Source organism: Mesoplodon mirus (genome assembly GCF_964341445.2).
Source record: "Mesoplodon mirus genome assembly, chromosome: 3".
Lineage (NCBI taxonomy): Eukaryota > Metazoa > Chordata > Mammalia > Artiodactyla > Ziphiidae > Mesoplodon > Mesoplodon mirus.
Genome location: NC_138978.1, coordinates 107,187,171 through 107,201,995, shown reverse-complemented (window position 1 = coordinate 107,201,995; position 14,825 = coordinate 107,187,171). Strand labels below are relative to the sequence as shown.

At 48.9% G+C, this 14,825-nt stretch overlaps 1 protein-coding gene across 1 annotated transcript in view; it reads left to right on the top strand.

Annotated features, from left to right (window-relative positions):
- Positions 1-13,613, top strand: part of SYT6 (synaptotagmin 6) — a 58,901-nt gene extending 45,288 nt beyond the window's left edge. The window contains exons 4-7 of the mRNA XM_082615083.1: positions 2,036-2,156; positions 6,676-6,847; positions 8,057-8,207; positions 13,483-13,613. Coding sequence (XP_082471209.1) covers positions 2,036-2,156; positions 6,676-6,847; positions 8,057-8,207; positions 13,483-13,554 — 516 coding nt within the window. The 3' untranslated portion in view covers positions 13,555-13,613. The remainder of the gene's footprint in view (positions 1-2,035; positions 2,157-6,675; positions 6,848-8,056; positions 8,208-13,482) is intronic.
- The last annotated feature ends 1,212 nt before the right edge of the window (positions 13,614-14,825 follow it).

Genomic DNA, 14,825 nt, shown 5'->3' with positions numbered 1-14,825 from the left:
AAGTTTAAACACTGAGTTCTTCTCTGTGAGATGGAGGGAATAATGACAATGCACCCTGCCTTGCACAGTGGCTGTGAGCCTCAGAGGTGGAGCTGCCCGTCACAGAAGAGCTTCGTGGGGCACAGGAGCTCGTGGGTGTTGGTCTTGGCTCTTGTGCTGGGGTGGGGGTGTGGGGGTAGCTCTCTCTACGCTGTGTCCAGCTCTGCCCCAGCCAGACACCACCCTTCCACCCCTCACATCCACCCCCAATACCCCCGCCCCCTCCCCCTCTTCACCCAGGGAGCCGGGAGGATTCACCTGCTACTCCTGGGATTTGATTCACCAGTGGGTTAAGAAAGGACAAATCCGGGGCTTCCCTGGTGGCACAGTGGTTGAGAGTTCGCCTGCCGATGCAGGGGACACGGGTTCGTGCCCCAGTCCGGGAGGATCCCACATGCCACGGAGCGGCTGGGCCCATGAGCCATGGCCACTGGGCCTGCGCGTCCGGACCCTGTGCTCCGCAACGTGAGAGGCCCTGGGCTAGGAAAAGGGTGGGTATCAGTGCCACCTAGGGGAGAGCATTGAGACCACAGGCTCTGGAAGGGGTGGCGGGTTATTCTCCAGGTGAGACCAAGTATCAGGGGTCTCTTGGAGTCCCCAGTAGAGGGTGGTTCTTTGTGAGGAGAAGGGACAAGAACCTTGGAGCCACCCTTGACTGCTCTCTTTCTCAAAAGTCACCTCCTCCAGGAGGCCTCCCCGGCTAGCCTGTCTAAAATTTCAACAACTATGGCCTCACCCATGAGCATTTCATATCCTGTTTCCCTGCCTTATTTTTTTCTCCTTGATCCTTTTTACCAACTTACTTACCATCTTTCTTGTCCTTTGCCCTATTAAAATGTAAGCTCCATTAGAGCAGCGATTTTTGTCTATTTTGTTCTTTTCCATATCTCCAGTACCCAGAGCAACACCTGGCACATAGCAGGTGCTCAATTACTACTTGTTGACTGACTGAATGAGTGAACAAATGGATATCTGCATCTGAAATCAGAGCCAGCCCAAACCCCGACCTCCTCTTCTTCTACTGGGTCTGGGAGATTTAAGAGAGGAAACACCTCCATGTCTTAGAGCCCCACGTCAGCCTCAGAGCCTGAGGGAGAGGTTTTGCAGTGACAGCGCCCTCCTCCACCAGGCGTGGCACAGGAAAAGGAGGCAGTCCAGCAGGGTGCTGTTTAATTCAACAGCTGGACACGCTTACCATCTTTGACGTTTTCCTATTCCCTGTTGCTCAGAAACTTCCTAGGATTGGGATCCCTGGTCATGATGATTCTAGGGGCAGGAGAGGCAGCAGAGTGTGTGCTCCATGCGGGTTCACTTCTGAAGCATGACCACATTTAAGGACAAAGCAGATCCAAGGCCTGGCACAAACTTGGAATGACGAGTGTACGTCTTCTTGGTCAGCACCATATCCTGGGCAGGTCCTGATTCCCTGTGCTTCCACACTGAAGCCTGGAAGTTGGAGTGCTAGATGTGTTTCAGGAGAGGCAAGGAAGCTGCCAAAGCAGAGGGACTCACAAAGAATGACTGAGCTGAGAGCTAGAACCAGATATGTGGGGAGAGGGGACCCCTGATGGCCAGAGTGGGTCTTGTACAGAATACTGTCATGACCCCAGGCCAGGCAGGGTGGGGAGTCAAGGGGTCCAGTGACTGAGAAGGGTAAGTTGGAGAATAGGGCTGGGCCCCAAAAGGCCTGGTGGTCTGGAGGCTGCAGCCAAAGGGCATAGGTAGGGCAGGTGAGGCCAAAGCAGGAGGGGGAGGACCAGGACCAGAGTCTGATCAGAGCTCAGAAGGAATACTGAAGGGGACAAATTCTGCTGAAGAGCCAACGTTGTTATCATTGCCTTTTATACCCAGTTACTCTCAGCATAGAGGCCAGAACGTCAGACCTTAAAGACATAGCACTCTCCCTCAGAGAGCCTTCTCCTGGGCTCCGGACTGGCCCTGCAGCTGCACTGGAGCTGTGTGCCCTTCATCTGCCTTCTTGTCTGCTTCTTTGCAGGAAAGTGTGGATTTGGGAGAGATCATGTTCTCCCTCTGCTACCTGCCCACAGCAGGCAGGCTCACCCTCACTGTGATCAAATGTCGGAACCTCAAGGCGATGGACATCACAGGCTACTCAGGTACCTCTCCTACCCAAGTGCTTGCCAAGTGGCCTCCCAGTGGCCTAGGTATTAGGATGTGGAAAGATGTTCAGACAGAAAGGGGAAGAATTGTCAGTATTCTTTGAACAGGAGCACAGCCCTGCAGGCAAATGGCCTGGCTTTGAATTCCAGTTCTGCCACTTCCTTGTGGTGTAATGCTTTGGTTTCCTGATCTGAAAAAAAAAACCAAAAAACAAAAAACAAAAAACTTACACAGGTTGCTTTAAGGATAAACAAGTTAATTCATGTAAATGCTTAGAGATGTGCCAGACACATAATAAGCAGTCAGTAGATATTAGCTATTACTATCATTCTTTCTCTTTGAGGATGGAGAGAATAAGAAGCAAATAAATAGGTGAAAAAAATTAAGGAACATCTTTCTAGTTTGTATGAGGCCTCAGGGCTTCCAAGGGTTATGTCAAGTTTGAGTGTCTTAAGTGTTTGGAGGTCCACGCAGCGACGGCAGCCCTGCAGACTGAGTCAAAGGAACAGAGGCGCTGAAAAGCAAAGTGCACTTGTATTTGAGGTTTTCCTGCAGGGCTCTGGGCCTCTGTCTCAGCACCAGGAGAGCTGCTAGGTGCAGCAGGAGAAAGAAGTCCTGTTCTAGCAACCGAGGAGATACCTGTTTGGATGCAGCCTCAGAGCCTGCAGGCTGGACCCGGTGTCAGAGGTTTGATCCTTTTCCACGATTCTGCAAGTCATTGTCAGAGAAGGTTTTTGAGTTTTGATATAACAGAGGAGTCCTAGGAGCCTCCTTCCCCGTGTCGGCTCCCATTAGCCCAAGGGATGGCGTAGAGCATCCCAAAGAGCAGGCACGTAGGACAGCCTGGGCCGCACTCAGTAGCAAATGCAGGGAAAGGCTTGGTTTGTTTCCCTAGACCCCTACCCGAGAGACTCTTCTGGAGATTCCAGTTAGCAATATAAATCCACTCCAGAGGTGCCTCTGAACTTGGCTGGGAATATATGGAAGATTTGTCCTTTTACTCATTAATTATTTCCTTAGTGTAATCCCAGTTGCCATAAAGAGGTGACCATCTAGCTGAAAACATCTGGGCCCAGGCCCAACCTGGTGCATTTGGAAGAAGATGAAATATTAGGCCTTGAAATAGGAGGTTTCAGGGAAGGGTGGTCAAGAAACGCTGAAGTAAGGTGTATCTGTTGTGGCTTTGAATCCCTCAGAGCCTCTGCTCCCAGCCAGCACTGTCTCTCTGCAACACTCATACCTTCCAGGCCAAAATCTGCCCCAGATAGCACCTGACCTCGTGCCTCTAGCGCCTGCCCTGATGCCTCTCCTTCCACTGAAGCTACCACCACACATCAGGATGTGGTGAGGAGCTTAAAGAGCCTCTTCTGACACGTGCAAAACTCTTAGGCAGCGGCAAGCTGGCTTCCTCCAAAAATACAACCAATGTAGATTTCATTTTAATATCAAAATAAGTGTGTGCAGGGACAGAAATTCACTGAGGACTCTCAAGACTGCTGAAGGAAATAGGATTTTGCTACCCAAGTCCCCACACTATCTTCTCTGGTGTAATTAAATTGATGTGCTAGAGAGAGAGCTTACAGCGAAGCCGCCAAGGTAATCGTAAAGGCTGTTCCACATCAGAGGGTTGGGGGTGAGAGACTTTTCTCACGCTAAGTTCTAACCTTCCTCTCATGATTGCCCCTCTTTTCTACCTGGGTTTGGAATCTGGTATTAAATCTCTGCTTGATTCTGAAAATTCAGCGATCCTTTTTTTGCTAGGGATTTCTATTTTGTTCATTGAGGTAAGCAAGTGTCTGGGACAGTTCATGGAACACAATAAGCATTGAATAAGTATGTATTGAATGATGAATGAATGAATGAATTTATACGATAAAGAACTTTGTCAGAGGGTGATGCAGTGGGGACACACCTGCCAGGGGCCTCTCAAACTAGATCTCCTGTTTTGGAGGATAAGTTTGAGGTTGCCTTCAGCCCGGACTGCTTTGATGTTGGACTAAACTAGGGAGTGGATGGAGCTCATTAATTGCCTGTTCTTGATTTATATGACTTTGACTTCTAAAACCAAGGATCTTCCTATTCTCCTCGATCTAAACTAGTCGTGAATCAATTCTTTAAGCCTATCCACTAGAACCATGACAATAAAAAATAATACAAAATAATAATAAGGATCAGTGTACCCCAAAGGGATGGTGAGTGAGTAAACACACCCATCTCTGCCACATCTGGTCCGTACTGCTTTGAGTCTAGTGGTTACAAATGTAAACTTTGGAGTCAGACCTAAGTTGAAATCTTAGGCAAGTTTCTTAATCTCTCAAACCTCAATTTCCCTATCTATAAGAGGGGGATGATGAATATTTTATAGGGTTGACATGAAGTTTAAACGACATGATACGTGTAAATCTCTTAGCGTGGTGCCTGGCACATACTGCATGCTGAATTACGATGGCCCTCATGGCAAGGAGGCTGAAACACACTGCTGGTCGTTGTGCCCCCTCCCTCAGCTGCATAAACATCATTGGCTGCTGGAGAGGAAAGGGCCTCAAAGGTCGTCTGGAGCCAACATTCCATTAGAAGCACAGGCTTCTGCCCTAGAGCAAAAACCCTAAGGAACAGTCCTCTCTCTGCTTAGCCTCTTGGATGATGTTGAGAGTATGGGTTCCTTCAAGGGAAACACCCACTGGATTTTATAAATTAGATACGCCTCATACGAGTGAATAGAGGTGGGGAAGGAAGCTGAGAATCTCCCAGCTAATCATCAGGCATTTGCCTAGTGGCCCATGGGACAGGTGGCTCTGTCACATCTTTCCAAGCTTGGCGACATGGAGGTTTGCTCTGCTGTGGGCGTGTATGGAAATAGGCATGTCAGGGGATGAGGCAGCACTTGGGCAGCCTCAAGCCTGAAGACACTTTCCAAGGCAATGTTCACACTTCAGGAGCATAGAGGTTGCCAAGTTAACAACAGGTCTCAGAGGTAGCTACCCACCCATCTGCTTGGACCTCAACACTGTCCGGGGCGTATCCATAGAGAATGGAGCCTGCGGACACGAGAAAGCTATCTCACAGCAGTTCTAGGAACCCCTCCTTCCTTTTTACTGAACATCCTCCTGAGAGAGAACCCTTGCAAATGGGTCGTCAGAGACAGCAGGGTGATTAAACACCTCATGGTCTCCCCAGGTCCCCCATAAACCCAAGTGCCCCCATGGCTAAGGCACAGCTGCTGCTGTCATGTTGGTGAGTCCGTAGCACATGTGGGCATCTACAGAACTGCCTTTAAGGCTTGAGTTTCTGATCCCATGTCACGGCTCTCTGTAGCTTCCCCAAAGCTGTGCACCTCTTCTGCCCCCTGAACAATTCCCCAGGGAGCATGAGCGCCTCATTGGGTACTTGGGTGCCCAGGAGATAGAGCCATACGCCTGTCAATGAGGATCTGGGAGCGGCTGCTTGGTCCGTACCTCCTGACAGAGTCACAGGAGCCCTGGCTTCTGGGCAAGCAGGTGTCTCAGCACATCAGTGTCTCAAAAGCTGTTATTACCTGTGAGTTGTCCTCCCGTTTCTTGAGTTGTGCAGCATAAATAACAATTATGATGGTGACTGAGACACCTGAGCGATGAGATACAATCGGTGTCACTTCACTTGGGTGAGGAGAAAATTTCAGGGTAGGAAGCTGACCATGAAATACCCATTCAGAAAACTAAAGAAGAGACAAGGATGGGAGGTGCATGGGAGGTCAGTAAAAAGACATCTCCTCGAGGGCTGGAGAGATTCCAAGATCCCACTGAGAGATGAAATGGCAGCCAGCCACCCTGAGTCCCAGGAGGCTGCCTCACTCACTCCCCCGGCCACGACCCCCTCCTCCTCCACTGCCCAGAGTGGGCAGGAAAGAGCTTCCAGGGAGGCAGAGAGCAGGGCTCCTACCCCCTCCCTGATGCCAGATGAAAATGAGCTTGATGGGACAATGAGACCCATAATCCTGTCCTCAGGTAGGGAGGACCGGACAAGCATCGTGACTGTCGCTGTTCATTTACTCTGTCTTATTGCTACTCCTTGGGTGTCATCGATTCTATTTTTACCCACTTTATGCTTTGGTTAATAATGCTGACAAGACCCCCCAGAGAAAAGGCTCCAAGTAGGTGAAAGGAACAGAGTGCCTTTGTTCAGCTTCCCCACCCTTTGGAGCCAGCCAGCCACCACGGAGCTGAGATTTAGGGCCGTGAACTGCATACCCATGGGCAAGTATCCTGTCTGATTTGGGGCCAGCTTCCCCATTAGTGAAAGTCTGTTAAGCACTCTCCTAAGAAGCCTGAGGTCACTAAAGACTCTTTATTAAGCACAGAGCATCCGCAGAGACAGGTGTGCTACATAAATACAAGGTGGTTTAATTATTTTAACAACCCACTGATGCCATCTGAGAATAACAGTAGGTCTGGGGCTTCCATCCTTCTGCTGCACATGATGTTTAAGGACATCTGTTTAACACGCTCCCTTCCCTTCTCACTGCCCCCATTGGCACAGATCCATACGTCAAAGTGTCCCTGCTTTGTGACGGGCGGAGACTGAAGAAGAAGAAAACCACCATAAAGAAGAACACCCTCAACCCCGTCTACAATGAGGCCATCATCTTTGACATTCCCCCAGAGAATATGGATCAAGTCAGCCTGCTCATCTCGGTTATGGATTATGATCGGTAGGTACAGGTCCCTGAGGGCCACGATTCCCTGCCCCTCGTCCCCACCTCAGTGCAGCACAGGGCTCTTTGACCTTGGACCTTGTGGTTCATGGCTCAGACACTCATTGGTCTCAAATCTGGCTCCACCCAAGGAGGGTACAGGAGTTTGAGGAAAAGCATGGATTCCCCACCAAAGTAGAAGCTCAAGCTTCACTTCCCAATGGGCTCATTTCCATCAGGGGCTGCCCCACCCATCAATTTCCCTGAATTCACCCCCGACTATTCCCATTCCTCCATCTGGCATCTGTCCTTTAGAATCCCACCCACCCCCCACCCCCCGTCCTCTCCATTTCCACTGCTGCTACCACTCCCACTTGGGGATGTCTGTGCAGCCTCCTAGCTGACCCCTGCCTTCATCACTTCCTGCCTCAACCCAGCCAACATACCAAGGCACACCTTCCTAAAAGACCACTTTGTTCCTGGGCCTGCCCCTCTCCAGAACCATCAGTAGCTCCTGCTGTCTGGACAAGCTCTTCCCCTGGACTCTCAAGACCTTCCAGATCTGGACCCAGCATATCCATCCAACTTGATTTCCCCCACCTTGTATGTGTTTCTTCTCTACCACTTTCCAAATCCTGCATCCCCGTCAAGGCTGGCTCAAACACATTCTCCAACTACTTCAGCCACTGTGACTCCTTCTCTCCAGGTGTCACTTTCACTAAAGGAGAAAAAAAACATGCAGTAAAGCCTCAATCCAGGATCTTTAGTACAAGTTCCCGGACATAGTAGATGCTGGGTGAACAAATATGAGTGATGATTGATGTTCTTGCTGAATGAATAAATCACATCACAGCCTCTAGGTATGGAGAAATGGTACTCAGAGCAGGTTGATTTATTTCCCAATAGGGCTAATGTCTCAAGTGCTCGCTGAGTCAAATAAAGGAAGAGACTTAAACTCTCCCACTCCCCAAAGTCAGGCCACCTGCGCACCATTCCTGAGATTCCAAACAAGTTTAGAACCTTTTGCTCATCTGTCTGTGTCCAATGTCCACCCAAGGAGTCTGGGCAGCATTTCACTGCCGCTGGCACCCTGAGGCCCTGCCAAGCATCTGTTTACAGAGCTCAGTATTCTGAGTTAGACCTGGGGGGCTGAGACCCAGACCGCGGGACTTCCCTTTCTGAGAGCATGTCTGGTCACCAATGCCAGGCCCTTTGTTTCTCCCTTAGAGTGGGCCACAACGAGATCATAGGAGTCTGTCGTGTGGGGGTCAGTGCCGAAGGCCTGGGCAGGGACCACTGGAACGAGATGCTGGCATACCCGCGGAAGCCCATTGCACACTGGCACTCCTTGGTGGAGGTAAAGAAATCCTTCAGAGAGGTGGGTGAGGTCGCGCTTGGCCCTTGGCATGTTTGCTGCATGGCAGTGTGGGCTGGAGAATGGCAGTTGGCTGCTGCGAGACCTCGCCTTTGTGGGTCCTTGGGGGGCATGTGGTGGGGGGGGATACACGCTTCTCACCCAGGGTGTAACAGGCAGAAAGGAAATGGGGGAAGATGGTGGGAAACTGCTTGACAAAAAGCTTTTGATGTTGAGTATATTGAAAGTGACACTGAGTTCAAAACAGAAAAGAAAAACTTGGAGGAAGCCTTCCCAGCAGCTCACTGTGCCAGGCCCGGAATGCTTCCACGAAGCCCCTGAGCCAAGTCAGTCCTTTCAGAGAGAGCCCCAAGAGGGTGAGATCAGAACTTGGCATGAAATTCTACCCCTGTCGAAGCAGTAAGTTCCCTGAGGCTCTAGCCAGACAGTCCTGGGGCAGTTCTCGCCATGTGGATGGAGCTGGCCAGAGAGAGGATCCTACCCTCGTGAATGTTGCTTCTCCCCATTGTTGGAGAAGAGAGTGTGGCTTCAAGGTGGCCCAGTTTCCAGCCGGATCCTAACAGAGACGTAATGGACACAGCACTGCCTGGGAGTCCCAAGACTTGGGCTCTAGCCCTGGACCTTTCCAACTTGCAGCATAATCTTGAGCTAGTTATTGCTCTCTCAGCTGCAAAGAAATTGTTCCTTCCGGTGACACAAGTCTGCCCCACCTCCACCAAATAGCACCAATTTAAGATCCTGCTGTTTATCACCTTGGTGGTCCTCCGGCTGGCTTTTTCTTAAATGGTTTGGGACATGGGGGTAGCCAAGCAAGTTTTAAACCTCATCTTATTACTTCCACCCATATCCTAGAAGGCCAGGTGATCATTCACTCATTTTAATAGTTTTCCAGCCAGGAAGTCTAGAGAGTTGTATAAAAATTGGAAAATCTACTAATAAAAAAAATAAGCCACATGGCCCCTCAGCTTAAAAACAGCGTAACCCCTTCCCCGTGTTCTATGACACAGAAAAGGTGTGGGCAGCAAACCCAGAGAATCTGCCATCTCCTCTTCCCTCTCAGGGTGGTCAAGCCTGTTGGCACCTGTTGCCAGCAGTATGAGGCTTCACATTTCTGTCTGGTGTTTGCCTTGATTTTACCACAGCTGTGGAGTTTTAATGAGTGAGGCCAGTCCCTCAGCTCCTGGGCTCCCCTTTCTTCCAGAAGGCCCTCTCTGCAGGGTGTGGGTGAGGTACGCACAACCAGCCTGCACCTACACAGGAGGCAGCCAGTGGGCATCCAGCACCTCACCGACTGCAGGGCTGATTCAGTCTAGGGAGGGGGTGTGGCACCCCTCCTTTTAAAATCCTTTGCAGATATTTAAGGATAGAATAAGTATACTAAAACGTTCAGGATGGCATGGGGCAGGGGCAAGGAATGGGAGCTGAGAGGCCTCCGATGGGCTGCAGGGCCTCAGGCACCTCACTGCCCCACCTGGTCTTCAGTTTCCTGGTTGGTAAAATGAGGGGGTGGGCTCCTCCCATCTCAGCTTTTCTAGGAAACTCTGGCCCAAAATGACAGAACGACAGGTGGCAGGTGAGCCCACATCTTGCATCGCCTTTCTGACCTTGAAGCTGCAATAATCCATTGCTGTTACCGGGTTAGTCTGGCCACACAGACTGGAGTAATCAGCCAACAGTGGCTGGAGATGGGGCTGAGGTGCAGGGTAGCACAGAGGGGCTGGGGCTTGGCCCCAGCATCAACTCTCCATGATGAATACCACCTAATTAAGCCAAATAATTGATTTCAAGTCCTGTTTCTTTGAGAACTCCGACTCACTGGTCCAGACTACAAAAGAAAGATAAAGTAGAACCAAGCCCTTGAAAATGAATATTTGATGAGACAGAAAAGGGAAAGTAACAGTATATGGAAAACGAAAAGAGAATAAATTGATTCATATCCTTTGGGTTTACTTTTTTCTTGACTTCGCACACCAAGTTCCCGAGACTTTCCCTTCCCCCACTCCCTGGCCTTCCATTTTCTGCTCAGCTGATCATTTCTCTGTATGAAGAAGCTGAAAATGACATTCATCTTGGCAACTTAGGATTTCTTCAGTACAAATTTGTAAAAATGTGTACCTACACTTTTTAGCATCCATAGTTTAAGTACCTTTATAGAGATGCATCTAAAAACCCACTAGGATAATATTAAGTAAACCCTCTTTGTGTTCATGTGATGCATTGTACTTGAACATTTATCATCTCAATCATCCTTAGAGCTCCTGCCTTCTTTTTGGTCCTGTTCTGGACACTGAGCAAGAACCTTGCTCTTGGAACTTGTTTCTCCCGTTTGTATAATACATACAAAAATCTTATTCTCCCACTCCTGGGAAGATAAATGGCATCATATCTAGAAAGCACTATATTTATATTCCACCTTTCTTAGAGGAGTTTCAAGTGCTGTGATCATTTCTTTTTTTTTTTTTTTTTTTTTTTTTTTTGTGGTACGTGGGCCTCTCACTGTTGTGGCCTCTCCCGTTGCGGAGCACAAGCTCCGGATGCACAGGCTCAGCGGCCATGGCTCACGGGCCCAGCCGCTCCTCAGCATGTGGGATCTTCCCGGACTGGGGCATGAACCCATGTCCCCTGCATCGGCAGGCGGACTTTCAGCCACTGCGCCACCGCGCCACCAGGGAAGCCCTCATTTCTTTTTTATTAATGAGAACAGAGGGCACCATACTGGCTTGTTTGTTTGGAGTTTTAAAATTAGGTTGAAGGAACAAATTAACTGAAAAGGTATTTTTCCCTGCTGGGATTTTTTCATGAATAAAAATTGATTAAGCCACAGTGAGCATCCTTCCCCAGCAGAGGCTGTGGCCTCTTTCCTCTCAGCACTCCTGCCCAATGCTACGTGCTGTCGCTGTCACCACACACACAGCCCACGTTGACCAGCGATCTTCTCCAAGGCGGTTTACTATGAAGGGTCAAATTCAGATCATCTGCCAGAGATTTTATATCTCTGTTGGAATGTCACACATTTCAGAACAATAAAAGATCTCACTGGACCACAGCCGCCCTTGAATAATCATCCTCATTGGTGTCCCGGGGACCAATTCATTGCTATTTCAGAGCCACCATGATAAGCCTGCAGGAACCATTCATCTTCCCATTGTCCAGGAACCCCATTTCCTCCCTCTGTTTCCTCTTCACAGGAAAAATCAGGGGCTGGCAGGGGAGCCAGTGTGCCTTCTTCATTTGTCCTGGATAAACAATTATGCTCCGTGTGACTTCTCTTTGAGCTATTATATAAAGGAAAAAAGATGTACTCTGTGTAGCCGTTTCTTTTTTTCCTCCTCTGAGCTGGCCTATCAATCAGGTTGTTTAAGAGTCATGCTTACCCAGGGGAGAAGCCAATAATTACAATGTACCTTTCACAGAGGTTAAAGATTGTAACAGAAAAAGCAGAAGTTCTAAAATGAAGATCTGTTAAATGAAAGCATTAGTAATCATCTTATGTCACCTTCTGGTTAAGAAAAACTTGAGTCAGAAGTCACAGTGGGCTCAAAAACCAGGCATTTATTTATGTAAAATATTTCACCAGGGAAACCTTCGGTTGTGATTTCACTCACGTGGATGCTGCAAGCAGAGAGACTGCCACCGGAGTTAGGAGTAAGTACCTGGTATGGCACCAAAGAGGTTAGGTTTCTTATTCCATTGTGTGTCTCCTTCTTCTCCTGATGTGGCCAGGTGCAAAGGTGGCCACAGGATGGAGCGGAGGGAACACTGAGTGTGGATGGAGTTAGGAGACCTGGCCTCAGATCCTGGCTCTGTTCCTAACTAGCTGTGCATTGACTCCTCTGCGTCTTGGTTTTCTTATCTGCAAGAACAAAAGAGCTAGCCTGGATGATCCCCCAGGCCTGCCTTCGGGTTTCGCATGCTAAGATTGCTCAGGCCCAGGTCACGTTATGGTGGTCATCAATACCTGCCTGTCCAGCCTTTGATTACTTATCTGCAGGTTGGCCTGTCCAGTGGGTACTAAGGGACCATGAAGGACCGAGCCCGGGGACAGGTAACAGAGGCTTTCCTAAGAGCCAGGAACATGAAGGCAATCAGCAGGTCTGGGTCTCTCCTCTGCGTTGTGGGTTCCCACAGGAGATGCTGGAAGGGATGGTCTAATCCTTAAGTGGCTCTGCTCTGTCTAGAAAGGGCTGTGTTGTGAGGTGGGGGGTGGAGAAGGGACCACATCCTTCCCCATCCTACCCCTACACATAACACAAAGGTGTAGTCCACTTCTCAGCCCCATCACTCCACATGGAGACCCCAAAAGCCCATGAGAAGCAAAAGGGGCTGCACTTCAGGTTCAGAAAGGCCATCTCACCCACGTACCTGACTTCTCTTCCTGAAGCCTTGTCCCGCAGGCACCTAGGAGAGTATTGCGTCTCCTCTGCTCACAGAAAGGGTGGAGTGAGCAGTGGACACTGACTTGCTTTGAAGTTATACAGTCACCAGACGGCTCTAGAATATTCACAGGGTCAGATCCTTGTCCAGAAAACATTGCTCCAGCTCTGCCTGGCTTTTCAATGTAAAGAAGGGTTCGATGGCCCAAGCGCGGGTCATCCACCCCCAGCCCTCTCCTCACTCCATTACACCTCATTACATTACCATCTTCACAGAGGGGTTAGAGTCGGGCTGAGGGGGTGGCAGCCTGTGAGACAGGAGAGGGAGGAAAAGAAAGGTGGAGGCACCCGAAAGGGCAGAGGGCTGCCATCTCCTCCTGAAGGCCCCCGGGAAGCACTCAGACTGAAGAGGAGAGCCCAGCGCTGAAGCAAGATCAGGGCTTTAGCTGTACGAACAGCTCCCAGACAAATTGCTAAGAATTCGTGATTGCAGGATCTTGGCAGTAAGGGCATACTCTGCAGACGGCCTCTTTCGCTGCTAACAAAATCTGATTTTCAGCGTGAAAAATGGCTGAAGCATTCAGAAATGGTCCAGTCATAGCACCTCATTAACTAACACGCACGCACGCACGTTGCCACACACACACACACCTGCACTCATGCATTCCACACGCTAAAGAAAGCTTTCATTATCTCTGCAGCAGGTCTTTTCTAAAAATCAGGCCTTCCAAACTAGAAGCTCGAAAGCTGGTCTCCTTACGTTTTTGCATGGCTAACAGCAAAATTCATGAAAGCTTATGAAAAGCTGGGAAAAGGTGAATTCAGTGCATGGGCTGGATGAGTTTCAAAAGTTGAAATGTACATTCCCTTGGCAACGGGTAAACATCTTTTTCTCCTCTCCGCAGTGGCAGGGCCGAGCCGCCAGCTTCGACAGTGAGAGCTCGTCCCCGTCTCCAAGACCACCTCCGACACCCTGAGCTGCACGGCGGCCGGGCCACACCAACGAGACTCAGCAGGGTTCTTTTTGCACTTGTTCAACCGTCTAAACACAGTGTTGTGCAGCAGCAGTGGTAGGGGCAGTGCCTCTCATTCCAGAGTCTTAGCTGCCCCGTGTAGGTCAAGGCTGAGAAAATTGTCATGTGGTCAGATCTGTCTTAGTCTTTTCTGTCTCCCAAGGTGATGTTTTTCTGGTTCTTTCACTTTTTATGGATCTGCTGTCAGGAAGAAAAGAAGAGGAAAAAAAAAAAAAGAGGGGAGAGCCCTGACATTGGTTCTATTAAATACAATGTAACATAGTCGTCTTTGAGGGGGAGGTGGTTTGAGTTTCTGAAATTTTGTGTCTCCACTGACCTCCGTAACCCCGGAGGAGAGGGAAGTGGGATGGGCAATGGCTACTTTGTTAAGTGGGCTTCGGGAAGGTGCAAATCTGGCGAAGAGCCTTTACAAAGGCTACTACTTACGACTCTTAGAAGCTCTTTGCTGATGTGACATGAACCGAGATGTGGACTCCTGGCCCCATGTTGAAATTAGGAGCATTCTGAGCTATCTGTGAACCTTCAGCTGGTCGTGCAGGGCTCCTTGCTCCCAGTCCTCATGAATTGAACATGTCTTGATTCCTCATGGGAACTGAGTCACTTTCTTTAGGAATGATTCTGTTGAAACGAACATGCCCTGTGTTTTCTGGCGCACCACAGTTAATGACCATATTTGTTTGAAAACAAGATCTTTGTTCTCAAAAATAACGTTCATTGTGAAAAAAAAGGAAGCACATATGTTCTGGAATGATTTCTGCGTTATACATAGCTTTATAGTTCTATGAAGTATCAAGCAACTGTTTAAAATGCCTAAAGAGATCAAAGAAAAAAACGACATAAAATGTTCTTTTCTGAATGGGAAGTTTTGAAATCCAAGGAATAGGTGTAGTCAATCTTTTTATGAACAGTACCTTCTTGATTAAAACCAAGTCAGCTTAAGTCTATTTCAGCCCCCTTGACGCTAGGACAATGTTCATCTTAAACTTTAGTTCTATAGATTATTAAGGACTTCAGTGTTTGTTTCAGTGGTAGTGAAGGATTTTTTTTTTCTTTAGATCTCTACCGTAGGTCAAATTCAGTTTAGGAAAAAAAGAATGTTTGAACTATTCTGTATTGTAATCGTACATTTCTGTTGAGTTAATAGTGGCCTTCCCACCAACCCCCTAGAACTAGATTGAGTTGTTCCGTCTCAGTCTGTGTAGCCCTGGTAGATG